At 45.0% G+C, this 19,186-nt stretch overlaps 1 protein-coding gene across 2 annotated transcripts in view; it reads left to right on the top strand.

Moving 5' to 3' along the window:
• Window positions 1–19,186, top strand: part of stk11 (serine/threonine kinase 11) — a 166,588-nt gene that overhangs the window by 27,618 nt on the left and 119,784 nt on the right. For both annotated transcript variants that reach the window (XM_086004618.1, XM_086004617.1), the window contains exon 2: window positions 18,492–18,575. In XM_086004618.1, the coding sequence (XP_085860744.1) occupies window positions 18,492–18,575 (84 nt within the window). The remainder of the gene's footprint in view (window positions 1–18,491; window positions 18,576–19,186) is intronic.

The raw sequence follows: 19,186 nt of genomic DNA, 5'->3' as shown, positions 1-19,186 counted from the left end.
AGTTTGAGATATGAGTGATCATTTATTTTCAGCCCTTTGCGATTAAAAAATTGTGTGGGAGAAGGGGGGGAATAGGAGTTGGAGCAGTGAGAAGAATGTAGGAATTATTGGTGTATTTTTTTTACATTTCTTTAGATAGAATTGAACCTGTGACTGCCTTGGCCTTCACATCTGAGTTTTACTTACCTATACATTTGAGACTAGAAGTCTCGAGCAATGACTTTTCTTCCCTCCTCTCTACTGTCGCTTCTGGTGTCTCCCACCTCTTTCTTATCTACATGCTGCCCCTTGGTGACATTATCTGCAAGCATGGCAATTTCTTTCTTGCCTACACTGATGCTCGGTTCCATTTCTCCTGAATCTTCACCTGGCCTCCATGCTGTCAGACTGCCTGCTCATTCTTGTTCTTGATAATCCCATCTAAATTACTTCACCTAATTTCAACCCTCTCCCTGGTCACTGTTTTAGTCGAACCAGTCAATTAGCAACATTCGACGTTCTATTTGATTTTGAGCTTTAATCCCCAAATCCTAAACATTGCCAACACCACTTAGTTCAACAATGGTTGCTTCCACTTCTAGTCCTCCTTCAGCTGCACAGCCTGTCAAACCCTTTGTCACCTCCAGATTTGACTACTGTAATGCGTTGCTTACTGGCCACCCATCCTCCACCCTTAATAAACTCCTGCTTACCCAAAATTCGACTGTAATTATTCTGTCCTGCACCAAGTCCTGCTCATCCATTATCCTCATCCTTGCTCGACAATGTTGGCTTCGTGCTCCTGAAGTATTACATTTAAAAACCCTCATCCTTGTCTTTAAGTCACTCCATGGTCTTCCCCAGTCTACCTCTGATCTCCAGCTCTATAATCCCTTCCCAAACACTCTGTTCCTTTGACTCTGGCTTTTTGTGCATTCCTACTTTCTTCGCCTCCCCATCTCCTGTGCCGGAGCTTCTGTTTTACATTGTATAAAATTATTCCTAGACTGGTCTGCAAGAATGAAATCTTGTAGAATTTTTACACTAACTTATGATATTCCTATCAAGAGGCTACAAATTGCCCATTTAGTTAATTTTCTGAAAAATTAGGTGCTGGATAGAGAGATATTGTTGTCTGAAACCTTTATCCCAATTTGTGAGGTGTTTTATTTAATATTCTTTACCTATACTCTCTGCACTGCAAATTAATTTTTTACAGTTGCTATTGAGATTACCTCTCATGCTAACTAACACAATTGGTTTTTGTGGTGGATGCTTTGCAATTTTTTTTCATTCTCGATGTGGGCGGCGCTGGCAAATCACGATTTATGGCCCATCCCTAGTTGCCCTTGAGAAGGTGGTGGTGAGCCGCCTTCTTGAACCGCTGCAGCCTGTGTGGTGAAGGTACTTCACAATGCTGATGGTAGGGAGTTCCCGGAATTTGACCCATGACAGTGAAGGAACAGCAAGTCAGGATGATGTGTGACTTGGAGGCGATGGTGGTCCCATGCACCTGCTACCCTTGTCCTTCTAGGTGATGGAGGTCGTGGGTTTGGGTGATGTGGCTGAAGGAACTTTGCCGAGTTGCTGCAGTGCATTCCTGTAGATAGCACTCACTGTAGCCACGGTACGCTGATGGTAGAGGGAGTGGACATTTAAGCCAGTGGATGGGGTGCCGATCAAGTCGACTACTTTGTCCTGGATAGGTTCGAACTAATTATGTTGTTTTAAGCTGGACCCATCGAGGAAAATGGAGACTATTCCATCACACTCCTGACTTGTGCCTTGTAGGTGGTAGAGGCGCTTCGGTGAGTCCGGAGGCGAGCCACTCGCCACACAATACTCTGACCAGCTTTAGTAGCTACAGTATTTATTTGCCTGGTCCAGTTCAGTTTCTGGTCAATGGTGAGCCTCAGGATGTAGATGGTGGGGGACTCGGGGCTGGCCATTGAATGTCAAGGGGAGGTGGTTGTGCTCTCTTGTTGGAGATGCGCATTGCTTGACACTTGGGTGGCGTGAATGTTACTTGCCACTTATCAGCCCAAGCCTGGATGGTGTCCAGGTCTTTATTGTGTAGCTATTTGTTGCCGTTTAATAAATTTGATAGTGTGTGAAATATCTTTCATATTTTAAAGTTAATCCCCGGAGCTAGTGGTAATCATTTGCTTTAGGAAAGTAAGCAATGCTTAGCAAAGAGCACTGTTAGGGGAGGTAAAAATTACAGCTGAAAAACTGTAGTTTGCCATCCCTGGCATTATACTGGTGAATGTACGCTGTATGCTCTTTGTGGTTTTAATGTGCTTTCTATAATGAGGCACCCAAAACTGTACACTGTACTCTAACTGTGGCCTAACCATTGATTTGTACCAATTGATGATCTTTTTGGTCATATTCTACGCACTTATTTATAAAACCCAAAATACTACAGTGTATTGACCTTTTTCATGGCTTTATCTACCTGCACTAGCTCTTTCATGTCTCTTCCTCCGCACCCATCTCTTCCTCCACACCCATCAGCATCTTTCCATTGAGTGTGTACTCCCATTCCTTATTTTTCCTTCCAAATGTATTACCTCACATTTCTCTGGATTAAATTAATCTGTGGTCTGTCTACCCATTCTGATGACCTGTCTATGCCCTCCTGAAGTTTTTTTTTACAATCCTTCCGGCTGCTAGCTAAATCCCCAACTTTTATGTTGCCAGCAAATTTTGATATTGTGCTCCCCGGTAAAGGTCTTTTTTGATTTCCTTTTCAGTGACTTTAATTACTATCAAGAATGATAAATATTCAGTCCTTTTTTCTTTTTGGAAAATTACATTTGGTTTGAGAGTAGGAATGATGGGGTTTTCTAGTCTTGTTGCACCAGGATGTGCAGATGTTTGGGCAAAATGAACACAGCACTGCTGCAATCCCTGAAGAAAGCCTGGTATTCATAATTTAGAAACTGTTTCGGAGGCTTAAAATTAGTAAGAAGAAAAACAAAATATTTCTTTAACGCTCGAATCGAACAATTTCATAATGTTCCCCTCCCCTTCAGAACTGTCACCGCTCATGAAGAATTCAGATGTGTTGGGTATTTGGGCCTTGTTAAGTCCGTGAATGATTGAGACACGGACCAGCAGGAGTGAAAACAAACCAGTCTTTACTGGTGGAAGTCAATAGCGAAACTAACAGAGGCTCTCTAGCGCCTTTTATACAGGGGTGGTCACTGCCGGTACTGCAGTCTGAGACCAGTTATTCTCTTAAAGGTACATACACAACAATTCCTCCCCTTTTAGATAAACAGTACATAACATTCATTTAACAACTAAATGATAACGAATTACAATCACAATTACTGTTGCTAGATACATTGGTTAAGTTTAAGCAATTATAAGTTCAGTCTTTGAGGAGGCTTCCTGATTCTGTCTGGATAACGCCTCTTTGGGGTATCAGGTTCTTCGGGTAATGTTGCGTCGGGATCAATGTCTTTGTTTGGTTCATCTGTCTCCAATATTACCGGTTCTGCGGTAGCTGCAATTGGAACGTCGATTTCATTACCAGGTGTATCAGATCGTGGTGTGGAGTTGACGTTTTCCAGTGACTCTAGAATCTGGTCAGCATGGCGTCTTACAATGCTCTCCCCAACGTCCACGGTATACATGAGAGGTCCTTGTCGTGTACAAATCGTTCCTGGCTGCCATTTCTCAGTGCGGTAGTCCCGGGCCAAAACTGGTTGACCTATCTTAAAACTCCTGGTCGGCCTTTCATTCATATTCTGAAACTGCCTGTTCTCCGCATCTTTTCGGATGTTTGGCTTAACCAAATCCAAACGGCATCGTAGTCTGCGATTGAAGAACATCATGGCTGGAGTTTGGTTGGTAACCGCATGTGTCGCATTCCGGTAGGCAAACAAGAAGTTGTTCACCTTGTGTTGTAGGGGTATATCTTCATTACACATTGCCTTGATAGCCTTCTTGAATGTTTGGACAAACCTCTCGGCCAATCCATTAGTGGCTGGATGATATGGGGCAGATGTGTAATGCTTAACACCATTGTTCTTTAAGAACCTCCGGAACTCTTCAGACACAAACTGTGGTCCATTGTCGGAGCAAATCTGTTCAGGCAGCCCATTTCTGGCGAATATGGTTCGTAAGACTGATAGTTTTTATTACCTCTGGCCTCTTTGAATGTGCATCCACCGCAATTAAAAACATCGAGTCCATGAAGGGACCAGCAAAATCAATGTGCACCCGTTGCCATGGAGATGAGGGCCACTCCCATGGATGCAGAGGAGCTTGTGGTGGGGCGTTTTGGACCTTCTGGCATCCTGCACAGCTCTTGGTCATCTCTTCGATTTCTCTATCGATTCCCAGCCACCACACAAACGCTCTGGCTAAGTTCTTCGGCATCTTGCAAATCTAAAATGGCGCCTCCCGTGCTTTGCCTTCTTCCCTGATTTAACAAAATGGCGCCTCCCGCGCTTTGCCTTCTTCCCCGCTGTTGTTAGCGCTACTTTCCACGGTTTCTTGTGCGTTAAATATTGATTCTTTTTCTTTTATTATTTTCCCGTCGTGGAGCGGACCCTCTGGGACACTTCCCTCCCTCTTCTTAGGTCCGAACGCTGCCCGGCTTCGAAGTACTGGCCACGCCCTGTGTGCTCCACCCTCTCTCTTTGCCTCCCGACTCGCTGCCGTTGAAAAGCCACCCGATCGAGCTTCAGCCCGCCGCAGCCCAGGAAGGATCAGAGCACTACCTGCCACCAGCCTGACTAGCTGGGAAACCACAGACTGGTGAACCGAACCTGGCTCTTGACAGTCTCTCCTGCAAGTTTTCAAACCGATGCTTGACGGTCGACGCCCGTTTCTCGAGTTTCTTTGGACTCAAATTATTATTTTTTTTTTCTTCTGTCTCCGACCTTCAACAACGTCGTCTGAGGTGCTGCCGAGTTGCAGGTAAGTTCGTTTCTTACTCGTCGCCAGTGTTAAGTCCGTGAATGATTGAGACACGGACCAGCAGGAGTGAAAACAAACAAGTCTTTACTGGTGGAAGTCAATAGTGAAAACTAACAAACAGAGGCTCTCTAACGCCTTTTTATACAGGGGTGGTCACTGCTGGTACTGCAGTCTGAGACCAGTTATTCTCTTAAAGGTACATACACAACAGGCCTGTCCACATTGAATGTTTTTGAATTGGTCTGCTTGTACACTTTGTTTTAGCGTTATGTGTATTTGCAGCGTGGGCCCTGGGATGTTGCTTTTGGACTTGCATAACTGGTTGTTGCCATTATTCTTTGTTTTCTTGCTCAGGTTTTGGCTTTTTTTTTGCTACATGCTCTTTTGCAGAAATTTCAGTAGAAAAATCAAATGTACAGCTCTAGGTACTGGGTCTGAGGACACCTGCAAATTCCAACAGATGCAAGCAGTTTGGGGGAAAAGTCCCCCTGTCAGGCCAGGCACCATGTCTTATTCATATGTTTGGAATGGCATTTAGAGTCGATCGAATGTATCATGAGGGGAAGAGTTGCCAAAATTTTAATTAATGGATAAAATATCTCTCTCGGGCATCAGTGGTAAACATTTTGACTACCAATGGCAGCACCATACATATCTGTTGGTATGTTCCTGATTAGAATATTGAATCCTGTAAGGTTAATCAACTTTTTAAAAATTTGTTTATGGGATGTGGGCGTCGCTGGCAAGGCCAGCATTTATTGCCCATCCCTAATTGCCCTTGAGAAGGTGGTGGTGAGCCGCCTTCTTGAACCGCTGCAGTCCGTGTGGTGAAGCTACTCCCACAGTGCTGTTAGGTAGGGAGTTCCAGGATTTTGACCCAGCGATGATGAAGGATCGGCAATATATTTCCAAGTCAGGATGATGTGTGACTTGGAGGGGAACTTGGAGGTGGTGGTGTTCCCATGTGTCTGCTGCCCTTGTCCTTCTAGAGGTCGCGGGTCTGGGAGGTGCTGCCGAAGAAGCCATGGCGCGTTGCTACAGTGAATCTTGTTAAATGTTTTAAGAGGCTGAAGGAAACAGCCACTTTTACTGGAACTATCTGTTGACATCTGTCCAATGGTGAATTTCCTTCACATATGTCACGTTTCCCAGGGATCATTTGAATTGAAATCCAATCATTACAGCCAAGATTCAGGTGCTTTACTGATGCTACCAGAACTGAGAAGCAATATGTATCAGTAAAGGCTGAACAGGCTGGGGCTCTTTTCTCTAGAAAAGAGAAGGCTGAGAAATGACCTTATAAGGTCTTTAAAATTATGAAGGAGTTTCCATGTGAGGGAATCCAAGCCTAGGGGTCATAAATATAAGGTAGTCATTAATAAATCCAATAAGGAATTCAGGAGAAACTTCTTTATCCAGAGAGTGGTTAGAATGTGGAACTTGGTACCAAATGAAGTAACTGATGCATTTAAGGGAAAGCTAGATAAGTACATGAGGGAGAAAGGAATAGAAGGATATGCTGATTAAGGTTAGATGAAATAGGATGGGAGGAGGCTTCTGTGGAGCAAAAACACTGGCGCAGACCATTTGGGCCTGTTTCTGTGCTGTAAATCTGATGTAATTCTATGTAATGTTCTTTAATTTAGTTTCATAACTGACTTTACCCATTTTGTCCCCCCTCCCTTTATTCTCCCACCTCTGCTGAAGTTGCTGCTTCCTGCTTCGCTTCGCTTCGGTTCAGTTCCACAGGCACCAGCCATCCTCCTTTTATCCCTTTCACCTGGCCACTCATAACGTGTGATCATAAACAGTGAGCGTCACATGCAGTTCAATTGTATGGCATCACAGCCAAGCTTGAACTGACTTCATCTGATGTCCACAGATGTGCAATTTCCAGCCAGAGGCACTGGCAATAATTATAGCGCTCCAATTACTCCCTTGACCAGAATGAGTTTCCTTACCAAGAATTGAACTTGGGACCTGATCTATATAGCTTAGTACCAAAACAGGCTACGAGACCATTGATAAGTTCCCATTTTTGATAGAATTTGTCTCTGCAGTCAGAGCTTGTAAAGGTATTTAGACCCACCTTGCACAATCTAAAAACAAGTATAATGTGGAATAAGATTTCTTTCATTAAAGCTAAACTCTGGAACAGCTGTTGATCAAAAGAGCCATTACTTTATTTCTTCCCTTGACTTCAGTGCTAAGCTCCTCATCCAAATGCATTCTCAACCAGGGATGTAAAGCATTCTAATTGGACACCCACCCAAGCAGGTAGTGTAAATATTATGGTACAGTATTACAGTAATGAATATCATCAGTAAGAAAGATGTGAACCATTTATATGTTTTAGTTTTACGTTATATTGCAGTCATACTTGTTTAAGTAACTGAGAATTCGCAGATAAATGATGAGTTTAATCTCCTGGCTAGTTTTGAATTATATTTATACGTGTATGAGTATCCAATTTTCAATTTTTTCGGCAAGAAGGAACCTTGATTTCCAAGGTTTTAAAATTGGAAACTATTGGCAATAGTTAGGTGCAGGGGTCGTGACATTTTGCCAGAATTCCTTTGAATTTTGTGTGTAGTGTCATCATCTGAAGACCTGATTAGAAGGTAGGTGTTAGAACTCCAAATTTAGAGCATTGGAGCTATTGCTGCTTAACGGAGCGAAGTTGATTAGAAGTCCACAGTCTTGAGCCCTGTGTTTAAGCACTGGTTTTGTCGATCTAGGTATGGGTTGCTTTTAAGAAAAGTCGTTTCATCTTTTGCTTTCTTGACCAAATTCTCCTGATGTGAAATAATCACAGAAAAAACGGATATAAATTTAAATGGAGACATTTTGGTTAAGCTTTTGCTGTACATAGTAGATCACTTGGGGCAAAGTTTCAGGATTGAAAGTATTGAGAATTTTTATTTGGCAAAATGCCATCATTTTGAGTAAGTGGAGGAAGCAATATCGTTTAAAGTTAATTCTAGAACACCAGTATATATTTATAGTGTGATGTTCTTGGTATTGGAGCTTAAGTATTCAGAGAATAAACTGATCCTCATTGCAGATATAGCAAACATTTTGATTGGGTATTCAAGATGAGTACTGATACTATTGCGTTTGCAGTGTAACCAAGTGTGATTGCCAAAACTGGAATTCAAATCATGTCCACTACACCCCCAGCCTAAAATCCGATCGTTTATTATGCATGCTGTCAGCAACACACAATTCCACTAAGGCACTTTTTTGCCTTGTATGCAATTTCTCATGAAGAAATCCTCACTAATATCTATTGTAGAATTGGCTGCTTCTGCCAAAAATTTCAGAGGAATGCTTCTGGACTCTATTCTGATGGTGAGTAAATTATTCTCCTCCTTCGATAGGCTCCTGTGCCGTTCAATGCTTTATGAATAGCTTGCACACATTTTAGGCTTGAATCTATTTGAAAACTTTTCTTTGCATTGTGCAAACAAAAATACATGGCTGTGTTTACACAACATGTTAATTTACCAAAATGTTGAGCCATGGAGTGGTAAACTGTGGTCTGAAGTGCACTAGTGGGGTGGCTGGTGCATGTAGGAGAGGGAAATCTTCAAGATTTAACTAGCAATGCACTTCTGTACCTCCTCAGTTGGTCAAATGGTTTGTACAGTGGGAAAAGGAAAAGAATAAGTAAGAGTTCTAAGCCACCACATTGTGCTACGTGGATTGAGGCGTTATGCAATGAATTAGAAAGTATTTACCTTTAAGAAACTAGTTCAAAAGAATGTTCCTAGAATTGCTTGCTAAAACTGAAGTTTCCTTCTAGTTTTTGGAACAGTTAATGGGTGCGATTAAGGAAGATGATCTTCTTGCATAGGATATACAGCACAGAAACAGGCCATTCGGCCCAACCAGTCCATGTCGGCATTTATGCACCACATGAGCCTCCTGCCGTCTTTCCTCATCTAAATCTATCAGCATAACCCTCTATTCCCTTTCCCCTCATATGCTTGTTTAGCCTCCCCTTAAATGCATCTATAGTATTCAATTCAATCACTCCCTGTGGTAGCGAGTTCTACATTCTCCCCACCCTTTGGGTAAAGAAGTTACTTCTGAATTCCCTATTGGATTTCTTGGTGACTATCTTATATTGATGGCCTCTAGTTATGCTCTTCCCCACAAGTGGAAACATTCTCTCTCTATCCACTCTATCAAAATTTTTCATAATTTTAAAGACCTCTATTAGGTCACCCCTCAGCCTTTTTTCAGAAGAGACCCAGCCTGTTCATCCTTTCCTGATATGTATACCCTCGCATTTCTGGTATCATCCTTGTAAATCTTCTCTGTACCCTCTCCAGTGCCTCTCTATCCTTTTTATAATATGGCGACCAGAACTGTATGCAGTACTCTAAGTGTGGTCTAACCAAGGTTCGATGCAGGTTTAGCATAACTTCCCTACTTTTCAATTCTATACCTCTAGAAATAAACCCTAGTGCTTGGTTTGCTTTTTTATGGCCTTGTTAACCTGTGTCGCAACTTTTAGTGATTTGTGTATGTGTACTCCGAGATCCCTTTGTTCCTCTACCCCACCTAGACTCGCACCCTCCCTATTCTTCTTACCAAAATATAATACCTCACACCTATCTGTGTTGGACTTCATTTGCCAATTATATGTCCATTCTGCAAGTTTATTAATGTCCTCCTGTAATTTGTTGCAATCCTCCTCAGTATTGACTATCTTTTCCCCCCACCCCCCCCTCCCAAAATTTGGTGTCATCTGCAAATTTAGAAATTGTGTTTTTGATTCCAAAGTCTAAATCGTTAATGTAAATTGTGAACAGCAGTGGTCCCAGCACTGATCCTTGTGGAACACCACTTCCCACCTTCTGCCACTGTGAATAGCTACCTTTTACTCCTACTCTCTGCTTTCTGTCCTGAAGCCAGCCAGCAATCCATTCTGCTACTTATCCCCTGACTCCACATTCTCTGACCTTGTTCATCAGTCTATTATGGGGTACCGTATCGAAGGCCTTTTGAAAATCTAGATAAATTACATCTACTGCATTACCCTTGTCTACTCTCTCTGTTACCTCTTCAAAAAATTCAATAAGGTTGATCAAGCAAGACTTTCCCTTTTGAAATCCATGCTGACTATTCGTTATTATTTTTGGTTTCTAGATGTTCTTCTATTTTCTCCTTTAGTAGGGATTCCATTATTTTTCCTACCACCAATGTTAAGCTGACTGGTCTATAATTCCCTGGACATGTTCTATCCCCCTTCTTAAATATCGGTATTACATTAGCTATCCACCAGTCCTCTGACACTACACCTTTTTCTAACGAATTATTAAATGTGTAGTAATGCCTCTGCTATAGCTTCCCTAGATTCTTTTAAAATGCGTAGATGCACTCCATCCAGAGCAGGGGTTTTATCCTCTGAGTTTGATTAGTTTATTTAATATAACCCCGTTTTTATTTTAAATGCACTGATCTCATTACTAATCTCATGCTTCAATGTCATGTCCACCTGTTCTATCTCCCTGGTAAATACTGAAGCAAAATAATTATTTAATATTTCTGCCATCTCTCTCTTGTTACCTGTGGTATTGTCCTGTCTATCCCTTAATGGCCCAATTCCCATCCCAACCTTCCTTTTTTTTATCGATGTGCCTATAAAATATTTTAATATTTTGTTTTATGTTCCTTTTGATAATTTAATTTCATCATTCCTCTTTGGCTCCCTAATTGTTTTTTGACTTCTCTCCTAATCTTTTCATATTCTCCCTTATCATGCACTCCCCTGCTGTCTATTTACTTAATGTATGCCTCTTTCCTTATCCTCAATTGTTCCCTTATGGCTTTATTCATCCATGGAGTCTCATTATTGTTTAGTTTGTTCTTTCCTTTTAGCGGAATATATTTTTCCTGCTCTCTGTTGAACACCATTTTAAATGTTTCCCATTGCTGTTCGACATCAATGTTTGCCAATACTGTTGTCCATTTTATTTTCCCAAGTTCTGTTCTCAGCGCCTCAAAATCAGCTTTTCTCCAATCTATTGACCTGGTTTTCGTCCTTCTCAATTATCATAAAGCGTATTATATTATGGTCACTATTGCCTATATGTTTCCCTACTTCTCTTATCTGCTCTGGTTCATTCCCCATTACTAGATCCAATAGCGAATCCTCCCTTGGGCTTTTTACATATTGGGTTAGAAAGGAGTCCTGTACACATTGTAGGAACTCCATTCCCTTATCCCCTTTACCTACCTCTTCTGTCCAATTAATATCGGGGCAGTTGTAATCCCCCATGATTATTATTCTATGTTTTTTACTTATTTCCCTAATTTGTCTGCATATTTCCTCCTCCACCTCCCTTCCACTATTAGGTAGATTACGCCTATTAGTGTGATTGATCTTTTATTATCTTTTATCTCTAGCCACATGGATTCTATTTTTGTCTTGCTGATATCTGCGTCACTTTTTCTACTGCCATTATGTTATCCCTAATAAGTACAACTACTCCCCTTTTTCCCTCCCTATCTTTTCTAAATATGTTATACCCTGCAATGTTTAATTCCCAGTCCTGATTTTTCTGTAGCTGTCTCAGTAATCCCTACTATGTCTGGTTCCTTGCAACGTTTGATTGCCTCCAGCACCCCTGTTTTATTACGGACATTGTGTGCATTGCTGTACAGAAAGTTTAACTCATTTTTAATGGGATTTCCTCTCTCTTTGGGGGAGAAATTCGGTATCACCCCGTTTGGGGCGCTAGTATTGGCGGTGCGCAAAGTTTAGCGCCAGGCGCAATTTATCGCCACCTCGAGCGATATTGGGTTGCAGCGCCCCTGAAGGTGATTGCGGCGCTAAATCAGGTGCTGCACGATAGTCTTAAGGCGCTAACCCGGCAGCGCGACGCAATTTCTCCGCGGGCGCCGCGCAGGTGCTGTCAATTATCAATTTCACCCAGACACGCTGGCGCCGGCCAGCTCTTCAAGGGGCAGATCGATTATCATCTGCAGCCACACTCTGCGCCTTGTAGGCCTCAAAATCGGCGGCAACCTACCTGTGGCGGGCAAAACTTCAACCACATGGAGAGGGCCAGGGAGAGAGTGCAGCGCTTCAGCGAGGGGACATTGGATGCTCTGGTTGACGCGGTGGAGCGCCGGCGATCTGTGCTGTACCCGGAGAATGGCAGGAGGCCTCAACACACCGAATACCGCAGAGCTTGGAGGGAGGTTTCCCAAAGAGTCACCTCCAGCAGCATGGTTCCGAGGACTCCTGTGCAATGCAGGAAGAAGTTCAACGATCTCACTCGGGTCGTCAGGGTGAGTGCCTTTTTCAGAATCATCTTCATCCCTCCATCTGCACCTCACTTTATGGCCAGAGGGTGTGCAAAGCCCCAATGGCCAGCTGTCATCCAGCACCCATGGCCCTTTCCGGAAAAACACACGCACATTCAGCTCAGTGCATAATGTAAGGGCTATTCTACCATGGGAGGCATGTGATACCAGATCAGGGCAGCATGTTTCATCACACCCCGTCCTTTCTCTTGCAGGCCAAGCTGGTGAGTAACCGCAGGCAACAGCTTCGGACCAGAGGAGGCCGGCCTCACCTGCAGACCCTTATAGACCTGGAGGAGCGAGTCCACCAGATCGTCGCAAGCCGGATGAGTGGCCCCGTCGCCTCTGGAGATGCCGACCCCATTGCGGACAGCGATGGTAAGGTCATCACCTTTTTGACCTCTCTCCTTCCGCTTGTTCCCCACACCAGCATGCTTTTTCACTCTCGACCCAATTCAGAGCATTGCAGCACTCATGCATCCCTTGCTGCCACCCTGTCCTTTCGCTAAAGCCACTCTTGAACCTCTCTGCTTTCAGATGCTGCATCACCAGCTCGGGAGGCGGGCCCTCAAGCAGCCACTGCGACTGACTCCGGAGGCGAGGAGGAAGCTGGACCATCCGTTCAACCCTCAGGCGAGCCAGCCCATCTCCAGACTGGGGAGACTCCTTCCCTGGAGGGGAGCGGGGGCGAATGCTCTGAGGAGGATCCAGCTCCAGGACCCAGCGGCCTGCAGCAACGCGAGGGGGGTAGGGAAGCTCGGGGGCCGTCTCCCCGGAGGGCGAGTCGGGCCGCGAGTGCTACTGCACAGACCGCAGAAGAGGTGCGTGCCCTCGCTGAAATGAGCACCCAGGCTGGGCTGAGGCACACTGAGCTCATGGCTGCAGTGGGAAGGATGCCCGAATCCATTGAGACACTGGCAAGGAGTGTCCAAGACTTCGGCGCAGCACAGGCAAGGAGTGTGCAGGACTTCGGCGCAGCACAGTCAAGGAGTGTGCAGGACTTCGGCACAGCACTGGCAAGGATTGTCCAGGGCTTCAGCGAAGCAATGGCACCTGCCACGCAGTCACTCGCTGGTCTCATGCAGACGCAGATTGAGGCCACGCGAGCACTGACTACTGCCACCCTCGCTGGATTTGGCAGGATTCCCCGGGGCCCTTGCCGCACCACAGCAGGCCAGCAATCTGTGCACCAGCCGATTGACGGGGCAGCACCGCAGCAGAGTGCCAGTGTGTCGGCCGACCAGGGAGCTGCTGTCCGCTCTCAGGATGACAGCATTCCTGATGCCACCACTGGCACTTCTCCACTGCAGCTGCCGCCACCTGTAGGACAGACTGCTTCCGCCCATGCAGAGTTGGAGCAGTCAGCAGCCGGGCCCTCCAGGCCCAGAGCTCGTCCAGGCCGTCCCTCAGGGGCATCTGCAGTTTCGGACAGTCAGCAAGCCTCCCCCAGCCTTGCTGCAGGCACTGGGGTCCCATTACGGAGGAGCTGCAGGGCGGGAAGGGGCCAATGCCGAAAGGGAAGCAGATCACCATCGAGGGGGAAAAAGTAGAAGGTGCTGCTGATTCCTGTTATTTGTTTCATTCAAGGCCGAGGATGCTGGTCTGAATGTTGGTTATGTTTTGGACAGTCTCCCGGGTGTGAGAGCCACTTATGTGGCAGTCTGTTTGTTTTGCTTTTTGTTGCCATTGCTTTGTCATGCGGGAAGGAAGCACATTTTGTTAAATAAACAACTTTCTTTATTCATAATGGCCATGTCTGTTCTTTGCACAAATTTTGCCCTTGACTGGCTTAGGGGTAGCAGAACGGTTCCATTCATGTTCTTGGAATGGCAGCAAGCATTCCCTGAGAGGGGCCTAGGAGCGACTTGCTATAAGCCTCTGATGGACGGCCTTTGCAGTTTGTGCCTCCCTCCCGTCTTGGTGCTACTGCTCCTCCTCCTCCTCCCCTGCTGGTGCTCCAATGTCTGGTGGCAGTGGCTGAGTCCTGAGGATTGCCAGGTTATGCAGCATGCAACACATAACCACGAAGTGGGAGACTCGCTCAGGTGAGTACTGAAGGGCTCCTCCGGAATGGTCCAGACAGCGGAACCGTTGCTTCAGCACGCCGATTGTGTGCTCAATGATGTTCCTGGTCGCTTGATGGCTCTCATTGTAACGTTCTTCAGCAGGGGTGCTGGGCGAACGGAGCGGGGTCATCAGCCAGGGGCACAGAGGATAGCTCTTGTCCCGAGAAGCCAGCCTCCTGGGTGAGCTGGGGCCTCGAAGGTCTGCCACAGAAGTCTGGCGCAGGATGAAGGCGTCATGGCTGCTGCCTGGAAAGTGGGCATTCACAGCGAGTATCAGCTGTCTGTGGTCACAGACCAGCTGCACATTCAAAGAATGGAACCCCTTTCGGTTGCGGAAATCCTCCACATTCTCTAGAGGTGCCCGCAAAGCCACGTGTGCAGTCAATGGCGCCCTGCACCATGGGGAAGCCCGCTATCCTTGCGAAGTCCTCTGCGCGCGCCCGCTGCTTGTCTGGGGTCATCGGGAAGGAGATGTACTGCCGTCTCCTTTTAAAGAGGGCATTAGTCACTTGACGGATGCAGCAATGCACCGCGAACTGTGAGATGTTGGCAATGTTCCCAGTAGCGGCCTGAAAGGAGCCGCTTGCTTAGAAGTTTAAAGCCACAGTGATCCTCGCAGCCACCGACAGAGATGTCCTGCACCTTAGTTGAGGCTGCAGATCTGGCTGAAGCAGGTGGCAGAGCTCAGTGACTACCTCCTTACTGAAGCGCAGCCTTCGGAAACACTGCTCCTCCGACATGTTGATATATGAAAACTGCTGGCGGAAAACCCTGGCAGCGTAAGGTCTCGTGTGGCGACGTCTGTAGGCCCTCCTCCGTCTGGCCATGCCTGCCACTCTATCCCTGCATCTGTGCCCTGTCAATATGATTGAGAAGCACGACGTTCCCATCCAATGCAGCCCCCATAGTAAGTGCGCACTGAAAGTTACGCCGTTTGAGAAGCTCACCAACTGCAAAGTGATGTTCAGAAGGCTAAAGTTCCTCTGCCAGCGCTGGCTCACTGCAGAAATGGCTCTCTGTGTGTAGCTGAGCAACTCTCTCTCAAAGAAGTTGTGGTCCAAAAATGACTGCCACTAATAATCCAGAACAGTCCCCTTTAAAGAGCGCCCCCGACAGCGACTGGGAAACGTTCCAGGTAACCTGTCCTTGTTGGCGCCAGGTGGAATGGAGGGGGGCGCCACTGAATTTCCGGTCCGGGGCGCCCCAAAGGCGTTGCACACTGAAATGACGTCATGATCTGCGTGCGCCGGTGAGCGGGCGCTACGGTTCAGCGCTGGCGCTAAATGTCCGCTCAATATGGGAAGAGGTGCAAGGTTAGCGCCCCACTTCTCGACCTCTTTAGGCACTAATGGGTGGCGCAACCAACCGAATTTTTCCCCCTTAATGTTTAACCATCTTTTTAGACTCCTGTTCTATAACTCTCTTTATTCCCTTACCATCAGTCTCCTTACTTTATTCTTTCCTGTGCTCTCTTTTTCTGTTTTGTTTATATTTAGGCTGGTTACGTTTCTTGTAGATAGTGCTGTTAGGGAGGGAGTACCAGGATTTTGACCCAGCGACTATCAAGGAAAGGCGATATATTTCCAAGTCAGGATGGTGTGTGACTTGGAGGGGAACTTGGAGGTGATGGTATTCCCATGCGCCTACTGCCCTTGTCTTTCTAGGTAGTAGAGATCATGGGTTTGGGAGTTGCTGCTGAAGAAGCCTTGGTGAGTTGCTGCAGTGCATCTTGTAGCTGGTACACACTGCAGCCATGTTGCGCTGGTGGTGGAGGGAGTGAATGTTTAATGTTGTACTATAGCTGCCTGTTGGGAGGTGTGCAAGAATGGCCTGGGGTGACTGGAGCTATGCACTAAAAACACGTTTCAGTTTTTATCCCTTACACACACACACAGACGGTCTGTGTAAGTGTGTGTGTGTGTGTGTGTGTGTGTGTGTGTGTGTGTGTGTGTGTGTGTGTGTGTGTGTGTGTGTGTGTATATATATATAACATATTTTATATATATATAGGAGCTGTTTCTAGTATTGCTTCTGTTGTAAAGTTCAGCAGTAGTTTTATGTTCTCATGTAATAAGACACTCTTTTACTGCTCTCTTGTGGCACATAAAAGGAACTGTCAGTACTTTGAACTGCATATTTATATTTACATATGGCTTAGTTTAACTGTAATTTGACCATGTGGCTTTCAAACTGTATATAGTTATTGCGGAAAGGAGAATGTAAAACAAGGTTTTGGGAATGTCAAATTTGTAAAGAGGATTTTTTTTTTGTAAATCTGAAAACATTTAGTAATTTAAGTAAATAATTTTTGATATTGCAGGAGAAATGTCCTTGCATGTATGTTTCATTAAAAATTTTAAACAATCTGGCCTAGAAATTCAGTGGGCTGCACCACCAGTTAGCGCCCAAAGAGGGCACTTGGTGGGTTTTGCACCACTGGCCACGCCTCCCGCTAAATTTGGCGGGGTGCTAATGGCGGCGCTAGCCGTTAGCGCTGCGCCGCCACCGATGACGTCATCGGTGTGCGCAGCGCCCCGCTACCGCCCCGATCGCCAAATTTGGTAGCGCCCCCTGCTTTAACGCCGGTCGCAATTTGCCTGCCAGCACCCCTTCGCGCCACCGTCCCCGGCCTCCTGAGCCCCCCACGCCCCCGTGTTGTGCCGGCTGTGTCCCAAGAGCCCGGCACTTCACCTCGGTGCCGGGCACTTTTGCCGGCACTCGCGATCTCCGATCGCGCTGCAGCAGGCCCCTCCCCTTTAAGAAGGGGAGGAAGGCCTGCAGTACTGCAGCGCGCCGTGCCGCAGCGTGTGGCGCTGCGGCATGTTGCGCTGCGATTTTCAGTTGCAGCGCCCCAAGAGGGATGCGGGGCGCCTCGAGTAGTGCCGCGCTTCCGTTTGGGGCGCTCAAATTGAATTTCCGGCGGGCGCTCGCGACTCCTTCCGGGGCGGTACTTCCGATGCCCTGGTGAAGGGCGCCACTGAATTTCTAGGCCTCTGTTTCCTGCTTTCTTCCTACAATCAGAAAAAGTGGGTCGGTTATTTAGGGCATCAATAATGTGCAGCCAACTTAAAATTCCAAGTATTGAAGTAATTTAGTGTGTTTAGCAAGAAGGAAGGATATCTTAATTTTGATTTACACTATTTTGTTATTTTTTTCCTTTAGTTTAAGAATGCTCTGCCAAGGAAATGTGTGAGTGAAATTGAAAAGTAAATGTCGAGAAATGGAGCTTAGATTTGTCAGATTTGAATTGAGCATCTAGCTTTCAACATGTAGCACTAAGCATTAATACTGAAGTTTGTGAATCAGTTCAACAGCACATTTCAGACAGTGGTCAGCCATTGCTTATAGTCTATACTGCTTGTGTTTCCATCCGAGAAGTGAACAAATTTACAGTTCAGTGCACTGTGCTATATTTGCTTACGAGAAGGAATTGTGCAGTTCCAATAAAATAATTGCTATTTCATAGGGCATAAACTTTTTAATATGTGTGCTTTTACATGTATATGTATTTGTGTCAGCTTGACTCAATAGTGCCAATCTCTCCTGCATCAGAAGGTCGGGGCCAGTCTGACTCCAGTACTTGAGCACACAGTTTAGGCTGACCATTCAGTACATTATGGAGGGAATGCTGCATTTTTGAAGGTGTCATCTTTCGAATGAGACATTCAGTGTAGGCCATGTCTATTTGTTCAGATTGCACTATCATAAAAACCGCAAGGGCATTCTTTTGGTGTCTTGGTCAACACTTATCCCTCAGCCAACAGGACCGAAATGCACAAACTGATCATTGATTTTCTGTTGTTATTATTGATTTCCCTTGCTGTTTGTGGGAACTTGCAATGCACAAATGTGCTGCCATGTTTGCCATGTTTGCCTGCATCACAACAGTGACCACACTTTGATCTAGAGGACATGAAAGGCACTGTATAAATGCAAGTTCATTCTTTATTTTGTATTGCAAGAGATGCATAATTTATTGTGAAAGCATGAACCACTTTATTTGAATAGAATATCTGTATTGGAGCTTAAATTATTTGTTTTTCTCTTTAAATTTTTATTTTATTTTGCCATTTCCTGATGGGTTTCATTTTTTTTGTTTTGAGACGTTACATTTCTTGATACTGTCTTAAGAGGAACGACCAGACTGAAGTGCTCCTACTTTATTTTAACTTCATGCCTTCTTGTTTTCAGGGAAATCCAGTTGCTCAGGAGACTACGACACAAAAATGTAATCCAGTTGGTAGATGTGCTGTATAATGAAGAAAAGCAAAAAATATATCCTTTTTTTGTGACTGGAAAATATTTAATATTAAATCCTGCAAATTAGAGATACCTGTAAGTTTTGAAGTTAATGGGATACCTGTATGGGTAAAATGGGATGACTTACGTTTTCCTTTGGAGTATACCAAGTAATAGGCTTGACCTGAACAAAGTGATGATTTTTAAATACAGTATTGATTACAGCTCGTGGCTCCTGTGGTTTAAGGTACGATGATATATGGCTAAACTAGCCACACATGTCCAGTAATTTCCTGTCCATCATAATAAACTATCGCATTTTAAAATCTATTCGGGGCTCTTCTATAACTAACTTCAATAGTTTTTTTGAAGGTGGTGCTTTATAAATGGGTTTCATTACTTTCAGTTAATAATCAGTTCTGATGTTTAGAATTATTTTAGGAAGAGTTATCCGTATTGCCAGTAATTCTTGTTCTTTTGTGTGTTCTTTCTCTACTAGATGTTGAAGTTTAACTCAGTTGTAAATAGTGGAAAATACATAAGCCTGTGTATATACAAAGCCTTCTGTTCAGTTTGCAAGAAAACCTTTACAGCTAAGTTATGGTCGAAAGCAATTTCATAGTTGAATAAAATGGTAATTTTTTTCA

Source organism: Somniosus microcephalus, chromosome 13, assembly GCF_052327205.1.
Source record: "Somniosus microcephalus isolate GS21.2 chromosome 13, FLI_Smic_1.0, whole genome shotgun sequence".
Lineage (NCBI taxonomy): Eukaryota > Metazoa > Chordata > Chondrichthyes > Squaliformes > Somniosidae > Somniosus > Somniosus microcephalus.
This window is presented reverse-complemented; position numbering and strand designations above follow the sequence as displayed.